The sequence below is a fragment of the Eptesicus fuscus genome, chromosome 7 (assembly GCF_027574615.1).
Source record: "Eptesicus fuscus isolate TK198812 chromosome 7, DD_ASM_mEF_20220401, whole genome shotgun sequence".
NCBI classification, from domain to species: domain Eukaryota; kingdom Metazoa; phylum Chordata; class Mammalia; order Chiroptera; family Vespertilionidae; genus Eptesicus; species Eptesicus fuscus.
This window is the reverse complement of record NC_072479.1, coordinates 93672603-93698348: the sequence shown is the minus strand read 5'-3', so window position 1 is coordinate 93698348 and position 25746 is coordinate 93672603. Positions and strand designations below refer to the sequence as shown.

At 37.6% G+C, this 25746-nt stretch overlaps 2 protein-coding genes across 4 annotated transcripts in view; one reads left to right on the top strand and one right to left on the bottom strand.

Moving 5' to 3' along the window:
* Window positions 1-20847, bottom strand: part of PARPBP (PARP1 binding protein) — a 50956-nt gene extending 30109 nt beyond the window's left edge. The window contains exons 1-4 of the mRNA XM_054718545.1: window positions 20819-20847; window positions 19589-19745; window positions 11347-11580; window positions 10596-10703 (exon numbers count right to left, since the gene is read on the bottom strand). Coding sequence (XP_054574520.1) covers window positions 10596-10703; window positions 11347-11580; window positions 19589-19741 — 495 coding nt within the window. The 5' untranslated portion in view covers window positions 19742-19745; window positions 20819-20847. The remainder of the gene's footprint in view (window positions 1-10595; window positions 10704-11346; window positions 11581-19588; window positions 19746-20818) is intronic.
* Window positions 20848-22343: 1496 nt separating this feature from the next.
* Window positions 22344-25746, top strand: part of NUP37 (nucleoporin 37) — a 32786-nt gene continuing 29383 nt past the window's right edge. The window contains exons 1-3 of one of the 3 annotated variants that reach the window (XM_054718544.1): window positions 22384-22415; window positions 22872-23010; window positions 23625-23852. In XM_054718544.1, the coding sequence (XP_054574519.1) occupies window positions 23697-23852 (156 nt within the window). In that variant the 5' untranslated portion in view covers window positions 22384-22415; window positions 22872-23010; window positions 23625-23696. Of the gene's footprint in view, window positions 22416-22659; window positions 23011-23624; window positions 23853-25746 lie in introns of those variants that run through there. The other 2 variants (XM_008144755.3, XM_054718543.1) reach the window with 2 other exon arrangements.

Here is a 25746-nt window from a genome sequence, read left to right as displayed (position 1 = left end):
TAAGCTTTTGGAGAACTATTAAGATACTGACTTGGACAATACCAAATAAACAAATAAGTATTAAAATGAAAAGATTCAACCAAATGCTAAGCAAATAATAGCAAATAGTTGATGTTGATGTAAACTGGCCAAAACAAAGCTATAGAGTCTAGTACATTCAAGCACAAGATACATAATATTTGAGAGCACTAGATATGGGCATCATTTCTTTCATATATACTGTACTTGTCCTTCACAGTCAAATGATAAAATAGGGCATAAAGAGAGTTAAAGAGGTAGCAATAAAAAAAATTACAAATTGTTAGGAAGTCTCTTAGATAATTATTATGGACATCTCAAGTTCATATGTATCTTAAAAGTACTTTTAAAAATAGCACCCTTTTGAATTATTTAAGTTTCATGTGAAAAACAATTCTTGAAACATCGGAGGCAGTCAGGTTTAAAAACCTTCAACAGACAGGATAAGATTACTTTAAATATGGACTTAAAATATAATTTAAGCAAAACTTATTTTTAAAAACAGGATATTAACTCTATGAGACTTTTTTCTTAAATATTAAAGATACTAGCATATTCATTAACTTTGAAGAGACACTCCCTAATTTCCCAAGATAAAGTAGTCAGCCATTCACATATTCCTTACCACCCTGTTATAACTCTGCATATCAGTCAATTATAGATCTTAATACTTTCTGACACTTTATTTTCTTAATATTTCTACTACTTTATGAGTTCTATGAGAGCAAATGATATAAGGTATAAAAGAATGATTGGCATTATATTAGGAAATTAATGCATTTTTGTTAATAGGTTCTTAATAAGTTTTTGTTCAATGATTAAAGAAAAATTATTACATGTATTTGGCCCTTTTAGATCATTCAAAATTGAAACTATGGATAAAAACTTCAGTGGAATCAAATAAGTGCTCATATGTTTTTATTGCATTGCCTTAAAAAGAAAAGTTCTTTGTAAGTACAATTAAATTAAGATCATCTTTAAGATCTGTCATAAAGTTTTATAAACTAAGGCATAACAGTTTTCTGCTTGTATTTCAAAGGGCATCTTTACTTTCATAGAAAATCACATTACTTCATGTGAATCTATAATATAAAAATTTCTATTTTAACTTCACAGTGCAACAGTATGTCTAAAATATACAGTATATCTTCTTTATCCCTTTGACAGTGGGAAGAGGAACACATTTGGCAAAAATCAAGTCAGAGAAAACAGTGATATTCACATTGTAGTCAGAAACTTTTTTACTTTTCCCACTTTTAATTTTGTAAAACTACAATTTAATTCCACTGTGCTTCTACTGTGCCAAAATAATGGGGACTTACCAGTATGTATGTATCTACTCCTCAGTGGGTACAAAACCAGGTCTTAAATTGTCACGTCTACAGCTTGCTCTTTAAGTCTAGCAAATTTTGTCCTTCTGATGCTAGGCAAACATCAGGAGAAAACATCTTGGCATCTTCACAGTTAGAGTGTTTCTTTTAACTCAGGGATGTAATTAGAAATCTGTCCCTATCATTATGGTCAGATAACATGGCAGTTATGGTTTCCCTATGCTTGTATTTGCAAGTGGGTTTTAAAGAGGCTGTCTGAAAAAGCATTCCACATAAATACAGTTATGATGTCCAGAAGCAAGGGCCTAAATTGAAAAAATCCACAAGGTTGAAGCTTTTACCAAGACACTGAAAAGAAAGATACTGTTCAGTTTGTTTGTTTAATAAACTGATTCTATCCATACCACAAAGTATTTTGCAATGTTTGTTTAGAAGTTGAACAATTTTAAGCTTTCTGAAAATTCCAAGTTCCTTTTCCCATCCTTTAATTATTACTGAAATGCAGATATTGAATCTCAATTTGAAGTCAGTCCTTCTAAATTAAGAAGATTAACAATTTATACAGGGGGTTTTTGTTTGTTGTTTACTTTCTTCGCCAAATATCAATCACATATAATGAAATACACACACACACAAAAAGTGGACTTAAGTTAATATGCTGGTAAAAATTTTTATTTAATTGATTATTTCCTTTGGGGCCTTTATTGTATTTTCCCTCATTACTTCATAATTTCTAAAGCAATAGTTTAGTACATTAAAAAAAAAAATGAAGTAAAATAAAATAATGAAACAAAAACATTGTTTCTCAAATTCATTTCATTCATCTATTCGAGGACTCTTGTGTGGTATTAGTAAGCATATTTGGTGATAAAAATAAATCTTTGCAAGACTGCAGCCCAAAAAGTTACTTTGGAATTTTAAAAGCAATATATTGCCTTCCAAAAATACTTTGTAAAAAAGAAAAATTAGAAGTTTGCAAGGAACAGAAAAATGGCTTAGAGGATGGCTGCTACTTTAATAGTCTTCATAAAATCAAATCCATCAGCTAACTGGTAGATAAAATTCTCCTGGAAAATACAAGCCAAGGAGACAAAAAATAAAAAGTAGAAGATTAATACAGTGTAACTATCATTGCTCTTTAAATGAGAAAACTATATGCTTATAACAAAGATTCACTGGTTTCTATAAACTAAGAGCTTTTTTCATGGGTATACCTTTAAGAAAATGTTTTATATCTATAAGCCAAAACTCCTATCTTAGGTCATTTTACATGTACAAATTAGTTCATTCCTTTTAATTAAAAGGCACAATAACAATTATTGTTTCCGCCCTGTAGAACTTGTAGGATAGATCAAAAAGAACACATCTGTAACGGATTTACCCTCTTGATGTATGAATGTACTCCATAAGTACACTGAGAAAAAAGGCAGGTAATTTAGTGTTTTGTCATGATTTAGGGCAGGAGAAAAAAAACAAGCAGGATGTAAGTTAAACATTAATTTCAAGCAAGAGAAAATAGTTACAAATCACTAAAATGAATCACAAATTGGATCCAAGATGGTGGCGTTGGGACAGCAGGCTGCAAGATAGTGTGGGAGTGACAGAATGAAAGGAGAGTGCAGCAGTGTGCGGGGAGTGTCTATTTGTGAGTAAGGGACAACTATATTCCAAGGAACTGTTGGGGACTGGCGGACCGGGCTCCCATGGCTGGGCAGCCTTTACTGCTGCTGAAATCTCTCCTGGAGCAGACAGCTCTGTCACAGAGACTGTACCATCTTGAAGGAGAAAGTGGCTGTGATCGGAAACCCACCTTACCTTCAACCAGGGAGACCTCGGATAGCTCCCGGGACCCTACAACCACAACACCCAGGGACCAGCTGCCTCAGCTGTGAACCCAGGAACACCGGGACTCCAGCCTCCCCAACTGCGGGAGCCTAAAAAGTCTGTCCAAGGGGAGACAAAGTATCACAAATACTTGGACAAGCCCTGTGTCTTCTCACAGAGCAGATAGAAAGAACAGCTGAAACGAATAACATCCACCCGGAATTGGCAAATTAAACACAGCTGGTGAGGCAATCTGTGGACAGAAAGGTCAGATATCGCCTAGAGCAGTGGTCGGCAAACTCATTAGTCAACAGAGCCAAATATCAACAGTACAACGATTGAAATTTCTTTTGAGAGTCAAATTTTTTAAACTTAAACTTCTTCTAACACCACTTCTTCAAAATCGATTCACACAGGCCGTGGTATTTTGTGGAAGAGCCACACTCAAGGGGCCAAAGAGCCGCATGTGGCTTGCTAGCTGTGGTTTGCCAACCACTGGCCTAGAGAAAGGTGAGATCTGGGATCCAGGCTAGAGGGAGAAATTCGTGTGAAACGTGTGCAGCAGGAACTCGAGTCTCAGAGGAAAACTGAGCCCCACAAAATCTGCGGCTGTCGGGATAAGTGTAGCCCTCGAATGTGGAAAGGGGTTCACAGGGCTGCTGGCAGAAGGGGACTCTAGAAATTAACCCACAGCAGGGTCGGGCCCAGAAAGGCAGCCTGAAGTTCTACCAGTATACCGGCTGCGCAGAGCCAGAGAAAAAAAGATGCAAGTCTGCACATGTCCTCTGGCTCTTTATTTTCTTTTAAATCCTTGCTTTTCATCGCAAAGTCGAGTACATAGGATGTTCCAATTAAAATCACTCACCGAGACTGCATGGGAAAGTTGTTTTTGTGGAATCTGGGGATCAGAGTGGGGGAGAGACAAACGGAAAACCAGCTCTGGGGCAGTCCGTACCTCCAACCCAGTATTAAGTGCTGCAGGGAAAGCCATCTAAACACTGGGTAGAGGGGCCTTTTAGCCCCAGATATTAATACAGAAACACTGCCACCCAGGGGTTGTATCAGAAATTGACCCTTGTGTAACTACAACTATAGGCAGGCTGAGAAACAAAGAGATCCTGCCTGCTTGAAAACAGGGTTGTGGCTTATGACACAGAGGAGCGGTGGATGGCAGGGAACTTCAATACTGTGCTGATTACCTGACAGGAAACAGACCTGCCAAGCAGAACAGTAGAGGAAGTGAACAACTTTCACTATTTCACATTTTTATTTTTTTATCTTTTACTTAAGAAACTAATATTTTTCTCACTTGATTTTACCTTTATTTTTTAAAATACATTTTTATTGACTTCAGAGAGGAAAGGAGATGGCTAGAGAGATGGAAACATCAATGATGAGAGAGAACCACCGATCGGTTGCCTCCTGCACACCACCCACTGGGGATCAAGCCTGCAACCTAGGCTTGTGCCCCCAGCCGGAATCAAACCTAGGACCCTTCAGTCCGCAGGCCGATGCTCTATCCACTGAGCCAAACCAGCAAGGGCTGATTTTACCTTTTTTATTATATTTTTAATTATTATTACTACTATTATTTTACCTTTTTTTAAAGTTTTATTTTATTTTTTCTTTACTTTATTTTGGGATTAGTGAATAACATCCACCCGGAATTGGCAAATTAAACACAGCTGGTGAGGCAATCTGTGGAAAGAACTCCATAGAAAGCAACAACAGTGGACTAGAAGAAGTGGAGGACCGCAACAGTGAGCTAGAAGACAAGGTAGGAAAAAATACACAAGCAGAGCAGCATCTAGAAAAAAAAATTAAAAAACAGGAGAGCCTAAGGGAACTTTGGAATAACACAAAATGAAACAACATTGGAATAATAGGGGTGCCAGAAGGAGAGGAAACTGAGCAAGGAATAGAAAACCTGTTTGAAGAAATAATGACAGAAAACTTCCTAATATAGGGAAGAAACAGCTCACACAAGTCCAAGAAGCTCACAGAGTCCCAAACAAGATGAACCCGAAAAGATCAATGCCAATTTAATTATAATTAAATTGGCAAACACCAACGACAAAGTAAGAATTTTAAAAGCTGCCAGAGACATGAAAAGTTACTTACAGAGGATTCCCCCATCAGACTAGCAACTGATTTCTCAACAGAAACACATCAAGCCAGAAGGGAATGGAATGAAATATACAAAGTCATGCAAAGGAAGGGTCTGAACCCAAGAATACTGTACCCAGCAAGGCTATCAATCAAAATTGAGGGTAAAATCAGGAGCTTCACAGACAAAAAAGGACTAAGGGAGTTTATGACACCAAATCAGCAATGCAAGATATGCTAAGGGTCTGCTGTAAAAGGAATAAATAGGAAGGGAACAAGGAACTCAGGTATAAAGAATAAAAATGATGACAAACAAGTACCTATCAATAATTAACTTTAAATGTAAATGGATTAAATCCCCAAATCAAAAGACATAGAGTAGCTGAGTAGATAAGAAAACATGACCCATATATCTACTGTCTACAGGAAACCTACCTCAGAACAAAGGAATCACACAGACTGATGGTGAAGGGATGGAAAAAGGTTTTTCAGGCGAATAGAAATGAAAAAAAAGCTGGGGTAGCAATATTTATATCTGACAAATTAGAACTCAAAGTGAAGGCCATAATAAGAGATAAGAAAGGCCACTTCATAATACTAAACAGAGCAATTCAACAAGAAGATATAACTCTGGTAAACATATATGCACCCAATACAGAAGCACCTAAATACAAAAAACAAAACAAAAAACAAAAAAACTTCTGGAGGATATCAAGGGAGAGACTGACAGCAATACAGTCATAGTAGGGCACTTTAATACCCCATTAACACCACTGGACAAATCCTCTAAACAAAAAATCAGCAAAGAAACATCAATCCCAAATGACTCACTAAATCAGATGGAATTAATTGACATCTTTAGAACATTTTACCCCAAAGCCACAGAATATATATTCTTCTCAAGTGCACATGGGTCATTTTCAAAGATAGACCACATATTGGGACACAGGCAAAGTCTCTTCAAATTCAAGAAGATAGAAATCATATCAAGCATCTTCTCAGATCACAACAGCATAAAACTGGAAATCAACTACAATAAAAACAATCCAACACCTGGAGACTAAATAGCATGCTATTAAACAATGATTGGGTTACCAAATAGATCAAAGAAGAAATAAAAAGCATCATGGCAACAAATGACAATGAAAACAAAACAATCCAAAATCTATGGGACACAGTGAAAGCAGTCTTGAGAGGGAAGTTCATAGCTCTACAGGCCTATCTCAAAAAACAAGAAAAAATGGTAATAAATTATCTAACCCTACAATTCAAAGAGTTAGAAAGAGAGCAACAAGAAAAGCCCAGCATAAGCAGAAGGAAGGAAATAATAAAGATCAGAGCAGATATAAACGACATAGAGACCAGAAAAAAAAAACAATACAAAAGATCAACAAAACCAAGAGCTGGTTATTTGAAAGGATAAACAAGATTGATGAACCTCTATCGAGGCTCACCAAGAAGCAAAGAGAGAGGAGGACCCAAATAAACAAAATCAGAAATGAAAGAGGTGAAGTAACAACTGATCCCACAGAAATACAAACGATTATGAAAAAAATACTATCAACAAGTCTATTCCAAAAAAATGGACAACCTAGAAGAAATGGACATATTCTTAGAAAAATACAGGCTTCCAAAACTCAATCAAGAAGAATAAAAAAAATGTGAATACACTGATAACTACCGAAGAAATTGAAGCAGTAATCAAAAATCTTCCAGCAAACAAAAGCCCTGGTCCAGACGGTTTTACAGGGGAGTTCTACCAAGCATTCAAAGAAGAACTAAAACCTATCCTCCTCAGACTATTCCCAAAAAATTCAAGAGGGAAGCACAATTCCAAGCTCTTTCTATGAAGTCAGCATTATCCTAATCGCATGGTCAGCAAACTGCGGCTCGCGAGCCACATGTGGCTCTTTGGCCCCTTGAGTGTGGCTCTTCCACAAAATACTACGGCCTGGGCGAGTCTATTTTGAAGAAGTGGCGTTAGAAGAAGTTTAAGTTTAAAAAATTTGGCTCTCAAAAGAAATTTCAATCGTTGTACTGTTGATATTTGGCTCTGTTGACTAATGAGTTTGCCAACCACTGCCCTAATCCCAAAACCAGATAAAGACACCACATAAAAAGAGAACTACAGGCCAATATCCTTGATGAACATAGATGCTAAAAACCTCAACAAAATTCTAGCAAATCAGATTCAGCATAACATTAGAAAGATCATACACCATGACCAAGTGGGATTTATTCCAGGGATGCAAGGATGGTACAATATGCGCAAATCAATAAATGTGATATATCACATAAACAAACTGAGAGACAAAAATCACATAATCATATTAATCGATGCAGAAAAAGCATTTGACAAAATCCAACACACTTTCTTGATAAAAACTCTCAGCAAAGTGGGAATAGAGGGATCATAACTCAACATAATAAAAGCCTTATATGACAAACCTACAGCCAACATCATACTCAATGGACAAAATGAAACGCATTTCCCCTAAGAACAGGAACAAGACAGGGATGCCTACTTTCACCACTCCTGCTTGATATAGTTCTGGAAGTGCTAGCCATAGCAATCAGACAAGAAGAAGAAACAAAAGGCATCCAAATTAGAAAAGAAGAAGTAAAACTGTCCTTATTCGCAGATGACATAATACTATACATAGAAAACTCCAAAGACTCCATAAAAAAACTACTAGACCTAATAAATGAATTTGGCAATGTAGCAAGATACAATATTAACACCCAAAAATCTATGGCCTTTTTATACACCAATAATGAACTCACAGAAAGGGAATCGGAAAAAAAAAATCCCATTTTCCATTGAAACAAAAAAATTAAGATACCTAGGAAATTAAGATACCTTAACTAAGGACGTAAAAGATCTGTACTCGGAAAACTACAGGACATTGACAAAAGAGATAGAGGAAGACAAACAAATGGAAGAACATACCATGTTCATGGATTGGTAGAATCAGCATCATTAAAATGTCCATACTACCCAAAGCAATCTACAGATTCAATGCAATCCCCATTAAAATACCAACAGCATATTTCAAAGATTTAGAACAACCTCTCCAAAAATTCATCTGGAATAAAAAAAGACCCCAAATAGCCACAGCAATCCTGAGAAAGAATAAAGTTGGAGGTATCACATTACCAGCTATCAAGCCATGGTTCTCAAAACTGCCTGGTACTGGCACAAGAACAGACATATAAGACCAATGGAACAGAATGAACAGAGAACCCAGAAATCGACCCAAGCCATTATGCTCAATTAATTTTTGACAAAGGAAGAAAGAGTATACAATGGAGTCGAGACAGTCTCTTCAATAAATGGTGCTAGGAAATTTGGTCAGATACATGCAAAAAGAATGAAACTAGATCACCAACTTACACCATACACAAAAACAAACTCAAAATGGCTAAAGGACTTGAATGTAAGATGGGAAACCATAAAAATCCTATAAGACTCCATAGGCAGCAAAATAGCAGAAATATGTCATAGCAATATCTTTATAAACACAGCTCCTAGGGCAATGGAGACTAAGGAGAAAATAAACAAATGGGACTACATCAAAATAAAAAGCTTCTGCACAGCAAAAGAAACCATCAACAAAACAACAAGAAAGCTCACTGCATAGGAGAACATATTTGCCAATGATAATTCCGATAAGGGTTTAATCTCAAAAATTTACAGAGAACTCGTACAACTTAACAAAAAGAAGATAAATGATCCAATAAAAAAATGGGCAAAGGATCTAAATAGACACTTTTCGAAAGAGGATATACAACCCAGTTGATAAGATAAAGTTCTTCTTTATTGAGAAATGACAGCTAATTAATGTAAAGACATGCTAGACTAAGAAACTCACCATTCTACAAACTCTAAAGAAATAATTGACTTAGACAAGCACGATCAATGCATGCGTAAAACCATTCAGGTGAAAGCTTGTTGGGAAACAGAATATTACACAGTGCCCAAGTATCACCCCACAGATCTTTGCTGACAGCAAAGGGAAAACCACTTATTTATACTGGAGAGACTGGACATTTCAAGACAACATGAGTTTGCGTCTCCTGATATGATATAAAATGAAATATTCAGCATCAGTTATAAAGTATTTGTTAAGAAATGTTAAACCTCAATCTAAGTAAGCTTTTAGGTGTAACTTCCAGTTTGTTGGAAATAGAGAAACAAATAAAATAATACCAGTAGGAGTTAATCAGATAAATGAGAAGTAAAAAAAGACTGGGGGGAATTCTTCTAGGTTAAGAGTCTAAAGAAACATAAAACCCATTTAGGGGACAAATAGAGAAACGAGAATAGAGAAGATACCAAATTATATCAGAGAATACTTAAGTTTTCTTACATATGATAATAATATTGTGGTTAAACCCTTATTTTCAGGAAATAATATGCTGAAGACATTTAGGGATTACGTGTCATGACATCAGCAACTTACCTTTCATATAGTTAAGTTAGGCCAAGGTAACAGGTTTAATTATATTAAACCAAACCTGTACTTTGCACTACTTTCCTGTGAAGTGTTTGCATAACAAACTCTGCTAGCAGAACTCATGATGCAGCAGTTATTCTACTGCAAAGGGTGCAGAACAGATTTTCCCGTTGTACGTTTCTTCCCAAGAAGCAACAATACTGTTTCCAAACAAAACAGTAATGTGGCGTTTACCAAATACAGTCAGCTCTAGGTAGCCACAGGTTCCACATCTATGGATTCCACCAACTACAGATGGAAAATAGTTGAAATTTTTAAAAGGTTATATTGTTGCTGATATGTACTATGAGGCCTATGATGACTGCATCTGTACTGAATGTATACGGATTTTTTTTATCTTTCTTCCCTGAACAACACATTTTAACAACTATTTACATAGCATTTACATTGTATTGGGGATTAAAGTAATCTAGAGGTGACTTAAAGTATATAGGAGGATGTGTGTAGGTTATTTGCAAATACTACATACATTATTTTGTATAAGGGATTAAGCATCCGTGAATTTTGGTGTCCAAGGGGGGTCCTGGAACCAATCCCCCACGATGACCAAGAGACACTATATAAAGATTCAATGAAATCTGGCAATCTGGATCTTCAACCATTTTTCTGATACTTAGAGTGATACCTATTTTTGTACAGTGCCTGTTACGTTGGCCCAAAACCATGTATTACTCTTTGCAAACAGTATTATTAAACAAAATAAAACTTAAAAAAAAATAGTAACTGTACATATAATCAAATTCATAGTGATTTGAAGGGGATCATGTCCTGCTTTAATTTACTCACAATTTATCAGTACCTTTTCATTATCCTGGTTGTCTTTACTCATTGGTGATGTCGGTACAGAAAGACCAGTTTCATCATCTACTGCGGACTTTCTGCCAGACAGAAAATCCCGTAGTTGACTCTGTAGGAAATACAAGACATTACTAATATAATGATATGCCAACTATAAAAAAAAAATTTCACACCTAGGTCTACCCAGCGTCACTGATGTTCTAGTATACAGCATTCTACCTAACCTTTGTTGGCAGTCAACAATATGTAGACATGGAATTACACTTCCGAACAAAATGCTTCCATTACTTTCCAGTTCAGAGTTAAAAGGTGACCTTGGAAATTTAATCTTAGTATTTTATTTTTTATGGAAGAAAATTTAAAAGAAAGAAAAGTCTTGCTTCTCTCTTTCCCTTTCTCTCTCTCAAATCAATCAATCAATAAAAAAGAAATCGTGCATTTGGGACTGATTTCTTTATTAAAATTTTCCTTCTCTAATAAGAAGCTATTCTTACCTTTAAACCAAATAATAATAACCCAAGTTCAACAAAGTTTACCATCAAAACCTTTCTTCCAATGAAGAAACAAAGTTTACCATCAAAACCTTTCTTCTAATGACTAGCTAGGTTTCAGGTAGCTAAATTCTCAATTTTTAATATGATCTTAAAAGCAAAAGCATTATCAAGTTACTATAAATGCTAATACCAGAATTAAAAATAAACCTAGTCAAATTTTAATTTGATTAGGCTAGAACTGCTTTAAAAAATACTTACGGGGGATATGTTGGCATTATTTTCACCATTAGAAGTCAAAGCACTACATTTTTTATAAACATCGATCAGATCTAACATATTACTATTCTTTAAGAAATTATCGTAAGTCCTCCTAATGTCCTCATAATGGCCAATCACTTCCATATTTTCAACTGGTAAGTTCAATTTCTCCTGTAGTAAGTGTTTCCAGGTCAATAAGACATCACTGAGAGAAACTGTAAATTCTCCACTGTGCTGAAAAAGATAATGCCAAAAATAAAGATAAAGTTGGTTGAATTTAGTATTAAATTCTTGTGAAATTGAAGAGAACATCCAAGTTGACCTATGAAATCATTTAAAAACCAGATATTAAAAAAGAGATTTTTATGATTTTATAAAATATGAACAACTATGGCAAGTTCTCATGTGACAAAACTGGCAAATACAGTATAAAGACATTGTCTATCACCTGAACTTCACTAAATTTCTACTCAAAGAGGGGCGATAAGAGGGCAGTGAGCTGTAGCTAAGTACTATTGATTGGGGAAATATTCGATTCTGTTAATATTTGGTTCCTATTCATTCTTTTAGCTAACATATTTTTTAATCTCTTACTTAAAAACTGTCAATGTCATAGTGAATTCCCATATACCACACACACTATTCCAAGTGTTAATCTTAAAATATGATCAGAAAGATTAAATTTTTAAAAACTATGTTTCATTTCATTATTCTTGTAGAGAAAACAAAACACCAGTGCTAAAATTTTGGATCAAAGGAGGATTTTTATTCTTCCCTACTCAGGGACACACTAAACTGTAGGCAAATGAGTGCTAAAAAGTCAGTCAGGTTTCTTTCTCTAAGCTGTCAGATGTTACTTATCAAGTAAAATTGTTCAAAATTGGGCATATTAAAGGGGTGTTTGTTTGTTTTTCCAATTGATTGCATTCTGCTCCCACTTTATACCCCCAATATTAATAATGGTGTCCTTCACAAAATGCCAAACTCCAATTCAGTAAAAAATTCTAACTGCTCCTTTTCAATGCTTCATGAATAAGAAATATGTATAAGCATCTCTATGTAGTTTTGTGAAATGTATCAATGTTGCTGTCTTCTACAGTTTAGCTCCATTAATGTATTAGTAGTTTCTACTAACAACTAGATCTTTCCATTAATTGCATTTTAAGATGGGTGAATATTTAAATAGAACTTACAATTTACTGAAACTAAATTGCAACATCATATTTAGCAATGAAGAATAACAGAAAGAAATCAAATAGAATCATATGATGTAGTACTATTTCTAAATATCTGACTCTTTCAAATATCTATCTTTATATGTTTTATAAAGATCAGTTACATTTTCCAATTACTATCCAAATTTAAGACAAAGTGTACAACCTGCCTTAAAATAATTAACTCTCGTTCTAACTGGTTTGGCTCAGTGGATAGAAGCGTCGGCCTACGGACTGAAAGATCCCAGGTTCGATTCTGGTCAAGGGCATGTACCGTGGTTGCGGACACATCCCCAATAGGAGGTATGCAGGAGGCAACTGATCGATGTTTCTCACTCATCGATTTTCTAACTCTCTATCCCTCTCCCTTCCTCTCTGTAAAAACTCAATAAAATATATTTTTAAAAATAATAATAATAATTAACTCTCTACTCATCCATATGAAAGCAATTAAGAAAATTACCCTTATTGTCCTTAGATTAGGGACCTGTTATATCATAGTTATGAAAATTATATCTCATGAAATTAGTTCAATGAACAAACAAAAGATCATTAACTCTCAAACCATAGATCCAAAATCCAAACATTGAATCAAAAATTGTATACTTTACTCCCAAACCCTACAAAGGTTATATATTACTAGAGGCCCGGTGCACAAAATTCGTGCACGGGGGCTGTGTGTCCCTCAGCCCAGCCTGCACCCTCTCCAATCTGGGACATCCCTCTCACAATCCAGGACTGCTGGCTCCCAACTGCTCGCATGCCTGCCTTCCTGATTGCCCCTAACCGCTTCTGCCAGCCAGCCTGATCACCCCCTAACCACTCCCCTGCCAGCCTGATGGATGCCTAACTGCTCCCCTGCCAGCCTGATTGCCCCTAACTGTCCTCCCCTGCAGGCCTGGTCACCCCTAACTGCCCTCCCCTGCAGGCCAGGGTCCCCCCCCCCAACTGCCCTTTCCTGCAGGCCCGGTTGCCCCCAACTTCCCTCCTCTGCCGGCCTGGTCACCCCTATCTGCCCTACCCTGCAGGCTTGATCGCCCACAACTGCCCTCCCTTGCAGGCCTGGTCCCTCACAACTTCCCTCCTCTGCTGGCTTGATCGCCCGCAACTGCCCTCCCCTGCTGGCCTGATCCCTCCCAACTGCCCTCCCCTGCTGACCTGATTACCTACAACTGCGCTCCCCTGCAGGCCTGGTCCCCCCGCAACTGCCCTCCCTTGCAGGCCTGGTCCCTCCCAACTGCCCTCCCCTGCTAGCCATCTTGTGGTGGCCATCTTGTGTCCACATGGGGGCAGCCATCTTTGACCACATGGGGGCAGCCATCTTGTGTGTTGGAGTGATGGTCAATTTGCATATTACTCTTTTATTAGATAGGATTAAATCTCCAAATGCTATTTAAGTTAAATAAATCCATTTATTTAATTTAAAACTAAATTGTTTTATTTTAAAAATACTTAAAACTATCTTGGCATAACGTCTTTCAGGGTAAAAATAAATTAAGTTTTTGCTTTAATGTAAATATATAATTTATTCTCATTCTGTTGACTGTAACTAAAAGAAAACTATGCAAACTCTTGATCTTCTGAGAAAAGGCTCTGACTAGATTAAGTGTTTATACTGAGATTGTAAAAAAATTTTAAATCCAAATAAAATTGCACTCCAGATATCAGTTTTCAGGATCAGGTGCCCACCATGACAGGATATTCTATTTTTCAAACGAGTAACAACTGATTGAGAGAGAGTCTGTGGTCAAATCAGAAAATGTTTTGCTAGGAAAACATGCCAACTGGCTACTATTTGAAGTAAGTTCAAAATGTTCAATGCTTTGATGGACAACCGAAGGATTATATTTCACAAGAATAAAATGAGAAAAAGCAAGAGTTACACTTTTTCAGAGCACTTATACTTTATATATTTTATCAAAGTTATTTATTATTCAAAATTTTAAATAAACTTCACATTTTTAACTAGCTAGAATTCTTATTATCAAAAGAGTAAAGATAGCAAGTCTACTTAAGAGCATTAGTTGGTGCCCAGCCAACATGGTGGCTCAGTGGTTGAGCATCGACCTATGAAAAAGGAGGTCATGGTTCAATTCCTGGTCAGGGCACACGTGCAATTGCGAGCTTGATCCCCAGTCGGGGGCCCACAGTAGGCAGCTGATCAATGATTCTTTCTCATCATTGATGTTTCTATCTCTCCTTTCCTCTCCCTTCCTTGCTGTGTGAACTTGGGTAAGATACCGAAATCACTCTGAGTCAATTTCCTTGGTTATAAAATGAGATTGTACGGATTAAATAACACTTCATAAATGGTAGGTAATCAAAAATAGCAGTTGCCCTTCTCTTTTTATCAAGTAAAATAACTGTCAGTTTGTTTGCTGGGGGAGGAGTGGTAGATAATTATAATTCAACTAGAGGTCCAATGCACAAAATTCGTGCACTCGGGGGGGGGGGGGGGATCCCTCAGCCCAGCCTGCGCCCTCTCACAGTCTGGGAGCCCTCGGGGAGTGGGCCTAAGTTGGCAGTCGGACATCCTTCGTGCTGCTGCAGAGGCGGGAGAGGCTCCCGCCACTGCCATTGAGCTTGCCAGGCATGAGCCTGGCTTCTGGCTGAGCAACGCTCCCCCTGTGGGAGCGCACTAACCACCAGAGGGCAGCTCCTGCTTTGAGTGTCTGCTGCTTAGAGGTCAGTGCACGTCATAGCAACTGGTCAACCCGTCCACTGTCTGGCTCCTGGTGGTCAGTGCATGTCATAGCAACTGGTTGACCAGTCGACTATCTGCCCCTTGGTGGTCAATGCAGGTCATAGCGAGCAGTTGAGCGGCCTTAACATATCATTAGCATATTATTATGCTATTGATTGGATGAACAGACAACTGGATGACTGAACACTTATTATATAGAATTTTAAATTCTGTTTCTCCTTGTTATGTCTCTGTTAGGTCATTTTCAAATGTCAGTCAACCACAGGTGCTGTGCTAAAATATTATTTGCAACCTAATGAAGTCATATATTTGTCACATAATGAAGTCAATAGTGAATGAATCTAAAACAGGTAAATCATTAGCAGTATAAAACTACTAGAGAGGTATTACAGGATTTAAGCTAAAAAAAATCTTGCTTCTCTAAAAACATGCCAAAAACCTAACACTCAAAGATTATTTTAATATACCTTTTCTTTTTCCCCACTAAAGCAGTTAAGAAAACAAACATGCCAATAGGCAGACTAACAATTCTGCTAGGTATTCAAAAGTTTCACTGCAGTCAAATTCAGTTATAAGGATTATACTTTAGGGATTCAAACTTCAGAGAATTAAAAACCACAAGTAGATCACAAACACCGGGTGAAAAACAGTTGAAGGATATATACAACCAACTCCACCCTTTTATTACTGTATGCTACTTACCAATGCACCTGTAGGCATATGTGTGTGTTGTTTCATACTGGGTGCCTTGGAAGTCTGAGCACAGTGAGGCATGCCTAAGCTAAGTCTCTACATAGAGAGTTAAAGTAAAACAGAACTGCAACCATCATCTCCACACGTATGCATATGTACACAAACTGTGAAAAGCTCAGTTGCAATTCACCACTCCCCCTTTTCCCACCCACAGTCTGAACTTTCACAGGTAATAAAGTGAATTAGCAGGTAGGGCATCAGCAAGTAGGAAAAAACCCTGAGTGAATGCTACACAGCCAAGTCCTGAAGAAAAACTGACTTGGATTGGATATTTTAATGTCAAAATTTTTACAATGAGAACTAAACTTTTTTCAGGCAACATTTTATGTAACTTGTTGATATATTTATTTCTCAATTATTTATACACAAGCAAACAAACAATAGGAGGTGATTTGAACATGCTCTGTTTGATTCCAGAACAACAGCTCTCAATCACTAAACAGTGATTCCTAATAATTGTCTCAATTTCTCTCTCTCCTCATTTCCCAGTGTATGGTCACCAAGGTTTAGCCGTCAGCTAGCCCATTCCATGTATACAATATCCTCAGAATCTATTATCCATCTTAAAACAACTTCTTCAGATTATAAAAGAAGGACAATGCAAATCAAAACGACAATGAGATACCATCTCACACCTGTCAGATGACTTTCATCAACAAATCAACAAATGACAAGTGCTGGTGAGGATGCAGAGAAAAGGGAACCCTCGTGCACCACTGGTGAGAATGCAGACTGGTGCAGCCACTGTGGAAAAGAGTGTGGAGTTTCCTCAAAAAAATTAAAAATGGAACTTCCATTTGACCCAGTAATCCCACTTCTAGAAATATATCCCAAGAAATCAGAAACACCAATCGGAGAGGACACATGCACCCCTAGGTTCATAGCAGCACAATTCATAATAGCTAAGACTTGGAAACAGCCTAAGTGCCCATCAGCAGATGAGTGGATTAAAAAACAGTGGTACATCTACACAATGGAATACTACACTGCTGTAAAAAAGGAAGAACTCTTACCATTCGCAACAGCATGGATGAACATGGACAGCATTATGCTAAGCGAAATAAGCCAGTTGGAGAAAGATATATATCATATGATCTCACTCATTTGTGGAATATAATCAACAACATAAACTGATAAAAATAGATGCAGAGACACAGAAGCATCAAACAGACTGCCAATTTTCAGAGGGAAGGCGAGGGTAAGGGGATAAGAGATCAACCAAAGGACTTGTATGCATGCATATGAGCATAACCAATGGACCAGACACTAGGGGGGGTGAGGGCATGTGCTAGGGGGTGGGGGTGGCCGGGGAGAGGTCAATGGGGGGAGGGGGGGAGGAAAGGAGACATATGTAATACTTTAAACGATAAAGAATTTTTAAAAAAGGACGTGTGTTTTATTTTTTAATGCTCAAGCAAGACTTAATATGGACTGCAATGGGAAGCAAAGAGACTCTACGATGACCCTTAGGCATCTAGTTTCAGTGACTGAGTGAGTAATAATACAAACATTGAAACTAAGAATATGAATATTAAGGTAGGCTGTGGATAGCAACAAAGTATAAAACAAAGAGTATCTAAAATACATGCAGAACTCTTTCAAAGAGTAAGAAAGTGATCAAAGCAACTCAACAGCAAAATAAGCAAAGGATATAAACAGTTTAAGAAAAGAACATCTAAATGGTTACATAAGCATTTTAAAGGGAGGGAGGGAGGAAGGAAGGGAGGAAGGAAGGGAGGGAGTGAGGGAGGGAGGGAGGGAGGGAGGGAGGGAGGGAATTTGTAGAAGGAAGAGAGGGAAGAAATTAACATTTATATAAACAGCTGCAATCAGCCTCCCTGTGGTTCCTTGAAGACGCCAAGCATATTCACACCTCAGGGCCCTTGCATCTGCTGTTCCCTCTGCCTGGTAGTCCCTTCCCGCCTAAATCCCCATGACTAACTCCTCCTTTCACTCATTCAAATCTTGGCTCACTCTGGGGAGTGAGGGCATGAATGGGGGGGGGGGGAATGGTAAGATATGTACACATATAATTCCTTAATAAAAATAAATAAATAAATAAAACAAATCTTGGCTCAAATGGCAACTTCTAAATGAGGCCTCCTTTGACCATCCTATTTCAGATTGCAAGAACTCCTCCACCCCAAACTCTATACACTCTTTACTTGGAATTCTGTTTTGTTCTTTTCTGTGGCACTTATTATGACTTAAAGCACTAAATATCTTATGTCATCTCTCCTGACTAGAAAATTATTTCCATAAGAGCAGGGATTTCCTTCAATATTATATTCCTAATGCTCAGAATAATGTCTAGCACATAGCAAAAACTCAGTATTTGTTGAAAGAACATCTACATAAGAATTTTGTCAAAAATATTTTATGTTCAAAATTTATCTTAAAGTACATTGCTTTAAACATGCAAAACTGCCAACTATTCATGCAGAGGAAAGACCACCTCTTATTTTAAGATCATACAATTTCTAATTTTTAGGTGTTAAAATAGTCTTACTTTTTCAAAATGATAGCTCTATTAATTATTTTTCCTTAATAGCCTTATTTCCCAACACGGGAAATGTTCAAATCTGTCAATGTCTAATTCTTTTGGAAATTTTGCTGGTATATGAAATCTAAAATTCCGTGAACTACTGACATACAGGATTAAAATAATTCATCAGAACGTCATTCCATCATTTAGCCCATCAGACCCATGGAAATCAACTTCATTCTTCAAAAATCTTCTTCTCTAGTGAAGACAGTCTCCTTACCATCTTCATGATTTTGATTCCCTGTGGATGCTTCTTCTGAACTTTCCCCTTACTTCATCCCTTCTTTAAAACCTTCCCATCCAAAGATTTCCACTGCTTTAAGTATATTATCTAAAATTCTTTACCACTCCAGCCTACATTCATTCACCTCTCATCTGAGCACCTCTAGCCCTCTAGGTAGAGCTCACGTTAAATAGTAGTTTGGCCCAAGCCAACTATGTAATAATCACTTCAGGGAGATTTTTAAAAAAAACAACACAACAATTTTCAGTGTCTCAGTGCAGATTGAGAGAGTAGAATTTCAAGATAGGGGCATAGGAGTCAATATATTTCAAAAGTCCTCCCAAACGATTCTGATCCATAGCCTGGTCTAGGAACAATTAATCTACACTACAAAATCTTAAATGAGTCATAAAATACTTTGGTTATATTTAAATAAACATTAACTATGTGTGCCTTCCAGATCTTTTTAGGGAAGGAAGTCTTATAAAATTAAAATAATTTTAACCATAATAATCGTAACAGTTGCATGTTTAACTTAAAACTTCAAATTAAACATCAAATGTGTATATCCTGTTTTGAATTATACATATAAAGGCCTTAATTTTGAAACAAATAATTTAAAATCCAATAGTAATTTCTGACATAGGTATGCAGAGGCATACCTATGTGGAAAGAGTATATTGATATTATCATAGGAGGTCATCTATTGCAAAGAAATTAATGTAATGAAGTTTATTCAAATAGCAGCAACCAAAATTCACTGTTAAAAAAAAAAAAAGTGAACCTAAATATAGCCTACTAACCTGTTTGTTGTTCTCTGCCATGGAAAGCTGCAATGCCAAGATCATGGAGTCTGCACCACATATAGTAGTTCTCTCAGAGTCACAAAGAGTGTGCCAATTCCTTCTGAACACTTTAATCATATCCAAGACAGACTTCTGATGAAGCACAGCCATCCTCCTAAAGTAGGACAGAACGCAATATTAAAAAGCTTTATTTTAATTGGAAATTGATATTTAACATGTATAAGGCAAGCAAGAGTTAGAGAAAAATAAGTAATGAACAAGAGGTCATCTCATGTTTACAAAGATTGCTTTTCATTAAACTTAGGAAAATAGAATAAAACAATTTCTCCCCAATCATATTTTCCTCTCCTTTAGCTTTCTTAAGCCAAATCATTTGAAATAACAAAATACAACCTTCAATCTGAAAATTCATACAAAATAGATACACCAATTCTGCAAACTTATAATTACAGACACATAGCTAATTAACTGTTTAAAAATTTTGTTTTAAGATAGATGGTAATATCTGTGGTAGATTGGGGAGGAAGGTAGCCAATTTCTTCTCATCATTATATTATCCCAAAAGAGATGGTCTATTTTCCACCCCTTTGAATCTCACTTGGCCTTGTGACTTGATTTAACCAATAGAATGTAGCAAGAATGGCACTGCGGGAGTTCCAAGCCTAGACCTCAAAAGGCCAGTGAAGAAAAAGAGTTAATACAGCAGGCCTGATTACTATCTTTTGGAAGCCCTGCTTACAAGGCTGGGCCTTGAATGCATCTGGGAACATAGATTTCAGGAGCGTTTCTAGAAAGAGTGGCTCACTGTGCTTAAACTGTTTGTACAACAATATAGTTTATGCTGAACACATAGGTTCCTTCTGAATTTGGAATTTTGGAACAAAATCTCAGATGTTTACTATGTATCTTGGGTTTCTATGATCAAGAAAATGGGCATATGCCATTTACAAAATAATAACTTAAAGACACAATCAGTGACACGACTTAAATTTACAGGTATAAGACTGCACAAAGTGTCTACTTAAATACAAATCCTATTAAATAACTAAGAATTATATTTCTCTTAAAAATATCAACCTCATCTCTTTAAGAAATAAAAAAGAAAGTGAAGACTTAACGCTTCTGTAATGATCAGTTTTCCTGAAAGAAACCTTTAGTAGTGAATTACTAGTGTTATTTAAAGGTACTGAGTTCCGATTGCTAGAATGAAGATGAATCTGAAATTACACTGTTCTGAATCCTGGCTTCACCACTTGCTAGCTGTGAGATCTTTGCCAAGTTATGTCACCTCTCCCAGCCTCAGCTTCGTTGCACTGAAAAATGAAAATAATAACAGTCACTATCTCATAGAGTTTTATAAAAAGCAAAGGATAAATATAAGTGAAGCTTTTAGAACAATGCCTGGTACATATAAGAGCCAACAATCTTATCTAGGGGTCAGCACACTTTTTGGAAAGGACTAAATAGCAAATATTTGAGGAGTGCAAGCCATACAGTCTGTCACAACTACTCAACCTGACCTTGCCATGCGAAAATAACCACCGACAACCCATGAACAAATGAGCTTCATTAAAACTTAATAAAAATTGAAATTTGAATTTCATATAATTTTCACACATTCTTCTAATGATTCCTCCCCCCTGCAACCATTTAAACATGTAAAATCCATTCTTAGCTTGGGAACTGGATGCACTAAAACAGGCAGTGCCATGGGTTTGCCAACCCTGATCTAGTCTCAACTCTCCCAGGAGCTAGCTAGCTGTGTGAGCCTAGGCAGCTTTTAACCTGACTGCCTAGGTAGAGGTATCACCAAACAGATAACAGGAATAATATTTTCCAGCCAGTCATGAGGAGTCAACGAATATGCAAGCACTCTGAATGTCAGTCTGCACTACACAAAACCAGTAGTAGAAGGTGGCAGAGATCATCAACACTTGTTTAAAAAAAAAAAGAAAAGAAAAACTGGATCCCAAGCCGCACTGAAGCAAACACTGTGAGACAGGAAACTGTTACTGGGGAGGCAGTGTGAGATGATTAAAAGAACTCTACTTTTGAGTCAGAGAGATCAGGGTCCACATCCAGACTCTCCCATGTATTAGCTGTGTAATTAAAATATCTGGTGAACATATATTTCTTCATCCGTAAAACGGGGAGGGTATCTCTTATCCCGTAAGATTATGAGACGTTAGAGAGACAAGTAAATACTTCACTGGGTGCCCGGCACTTAGTAGGTGCTCAAAAAATGGCAGTCGTTGCTGCAATCGCTGTCAGAATGCAGGTCCAAAAAGTTCCTCGGGAGGATATAACAGGGACAGGGCGAACGCAGCAGAACTGGGGTCTGCGTAGGTTTGGGGACTAGAACCCTGTTTTCTCGCCTAACCTAAGTAGCCCTCAAAGGGCCTCGGACTTCCAGCCCCACCCACTGCTAGATCCTGTGAACTCTGTTCAATACACCCAGACCCAACCTGGCTCCAGAACGAAGCCACCGCACAAAGGACTTAAACGATCACACGGAGCTTTTCTGCCACCGTAAAACCCGCGGCTTGAATCACCACTGAACATGCGACATGTGGATGGAGAAGAGGTCAGACTCACCTGGCTCAGGGGAGACTCAGGAGGTGCGGGTCCAGCTGCAGTGAGGACCTTCCCAGCCGCAAAGTCTCTCCGCTGTTTGAGTCGTCGCGGGTTACATTTTAAATCTCGCGGGAGGGTCTGCGAGCCAATCGCCGCTGCCGCCCTCTGACCCGGAAGCAGAATCGACGCGAGCCTCTCTAGTGCCCTCCGCGGATACTTACTCTTCTCTGGCGATTCCCGGTTCCCTCCGGTGCGTACCACGGAGCCCAGCGGGCCGCGCTGCTTTGCTAACCGACCGCCCTGCTGTCCCCAGGCGGGTCTCCACCCCTGTGCCCTCAGACCTCGGGCTCGGGGAGGCGGTAGCGGGGTCTCGGGCGATCTGCCTGGGACAGGGGGAGGCATCTGGGCTCTTACTTAGTAGGAGCGCCTCTTATTCCCTCCCCTGAGTGCTAGATTTACAGGCACACGTCCGGCCCCCCCCGTGCACTGTGAGACCCCGATAATGTAAGTGAGACTGGACACTACTTTAGACCGAGTGTCCTAACCGCGAGTCTTTTGCCTTCCCACACCTCTGTGCCTCGCCTTAAGCTGAATGCCCAACCCCAGATGCCCACTTGTGAGGTTACTAGTTTATTGGCTTTCCGAGGTGGGACCCATCTGATTCTCAATACGACCTCATCGGGCATTTCATATACTTGTAATCCAGCCCAGCTGTTTTCAGGGCAACTCCTGCGTCCAATAAAAACAAACAAAAATCCTACAGAATCCATGTCTCTTTTGGGAATGCTACATCCGGAGTGCATACCGGACCACGACAGCTTAGCTGACGTTTTTGTGCAGGTTATGTGAATATTATGTTTATGACACACGTTTTGTCACTCCTTCCACATCCTGTATTTTGTATCTGTTGATAGTGCAGCACTTTTCACTCTGAACCATAACTGGCCCAGATTGTGAGCTCCTTCGTGGCCCTGAGCTGTGTTTTTCTTCTCTAGCTCCGGTGTCCAACACGTAGTCATGTTTTCAAATTCTGGCTCATCTTCTGACCTTGGCAAGCTAATTATAAAGTCCTAAAGTGTTGATTTCCTCATCAGTAAAATGGGGACCATGGGCAGTACCTCCCTCTAAGGTTTATAGGAATATTTGATGCTATATTGTCAGTAAAGTGGTTAACATGGCACCTGCAAAAAGGTGCTGGGTAAATGTTAACTATTTTTAATTCGTTATAAATATATTTACTAAAGTGATTTCCTCTTCAAAGGTTGTATTTTTTAGATAATGTAAAAATTATGGTGATCCATGCTGCTTGGTATCATTCACAAAGTATTTAAATAAGTACTTTAATTTTTTTATTTTTTTGCTGTCTGTGGCATTTGCAATACTCCATTCTTATTTTGAACATTTGCTGAAAGTGAATAATATTTTTGACCGTTTCTATCTAACTGTGTCTGTGCTATAGTTCACAGTTTCATGACCTTGTCCAGTAGAAGGCTACTTTCTTGTTACAACTGCTCAAGCTTTGACATACAAGATGAAGCAAGATGCCACAAGGAATGCAGCCTACACAGTGGATTGTGAAGATTATGTGCATGTGGTAGAATTTAATCCCTTTGACAGTGGAGATTCGGGAAACCTAATTGCATATGGTGGCAATAATTACGTGGTCATTGGCACATGTACATTTCAGGTTAGTGTGTGAAACTACAGTGAATGACAATGAAGATATTTCACTGATAACAAAGCTTATGCTAATGTTGGTAAACTTTTGCTAAACGTTGAAAGTATATTGCTTCCCTTTGAAGTTATGTTTTTTTTCTAGTGAAACACTATTAAACATTGTTCTTAGTCTCTCATGTTAGAAGCTTCAAGTTCCATACTACCTAATTTCATGCCTCCCTCTTGTCTTGAGAGAAAACTAAGGTAAATCAAACTGAAAGATTTCCTCATTCCTATCAGAAAGGCAATCTTATTCTAACACTGGTAAAAAAAAAACCACTATCAATATCGTGAATTTGAATTTCAGCAAAGCATTTTTCAGAATCTGATAGTGTTCTTTTGAAAGATGGAAATTTAAGCTGAAGATAGTATTGACTGATGTCATATATTTGTCAAATATTTATGAAGTGCAGATCTGGTGTGGGAACTGGTGATACATGTTTAAAAAAGCAAGGACCCTGCCCTCAAGGAGATGTTTAAATGTAAACCAGCATAATAAGAAAACGTCTATAAAAGTCCTATTTGTAGACGGAAGAGGGAGCATGAAAGGTTCTAAGTCTATTCAAAGGGTCATCAATAATGAATTAAGGCCTCTACTGGGACTTGGATGAGAACACCTGACTCAAGCAAGAACATGAAGCTGAGAAGGATACCTAATGTTTTGGATGGCAGAGTTCATTTAACGTACTGTCTGTGCACATACTATATGTCAGACTCTGCTCAGAATCCAAATATTATATAATATATGTAATTAATGCGTCAAGTTGAACAAGCTAAAATTTAATAAAGATGAATATAAAGTCTTAATATGATAGATTACTAGAGCTAAAAGGGAGAATTATGACTTCCAGTTTTTAATCACCTGGATGTTCACCATGAATCAGTGCAATGGTTAAACTGCCAAAGAGAGCTAATTCAGTGCTGTCCAATAGAAATATAATGTGAGCCACAAATATAAATTTAAATGTAGTAACCACATTATGAAAAGTGAAAAGCAGATGAAATTAATTTTTTACCTAGCATATCCAAAATATTTTATGTACAACCAATATGAAACATTATTGAGATATTTTATATTCTATACTAACTCTGAAATCTGGTGTGGATTTTGCACTCTATAAAGTGTACACGTCTCAGCTTGTACTATACATATATCAAGTGCTTAAAAGCCCCATGTGGCTAATAGCTACTATATTGGACTGCATAGCTCTATATTCTCTATAAAGTGGCAGTAATGTTTATTTCAGTTCTCAGCAGTGTGTTGAGATTTAAAGGAGATAATGTACTTAAAGACAAATTTCAGAGTGGTATTCAAATATTTAAAACTGCATAAAAGAGGATTAGACTCAGAATGGTAAAAGTATTTTATGTTATTTGTCAATTCTATTTAAGAGTGATGCCAGGTCTTCTCTGAGTCTGTACCCCTTAGGGAAAATCAGCTATGGCCAAGTATTTGCCATCACTGAATTAGATTTATTACTCTGTGTAGTTCCAGAAAGCAGAATTTGGAGTCATGAGTAGAATTTACATGTAAAAAGATTTTGGTTTCATGTTAGAGAGAACTCTTCTAATCATTAGATTTACCCTAAATGGAATAATCTCCCCCCAAGAAGTAGCTAGTTCCCTCTCACTGAAAGTGTTCAGAAAAGGGTTGTGCAAACTCGTGTTTTCAGATGATGTACTAGAGATTCAAGCATTCAGTGAAAGAAGCAGAGTAGGTAAACTTTACTGTCTCCTCTAACTAAAATTCTATACTTGGCCTTAAATGGGTGTGATAGGAAAGCTTGCCCATTTCAAATCCTTAGAATAGCCCTTTCATCAACCTGGCTTGGCTCCAACCTCAAATATGCTGGAGCCTTGTATAA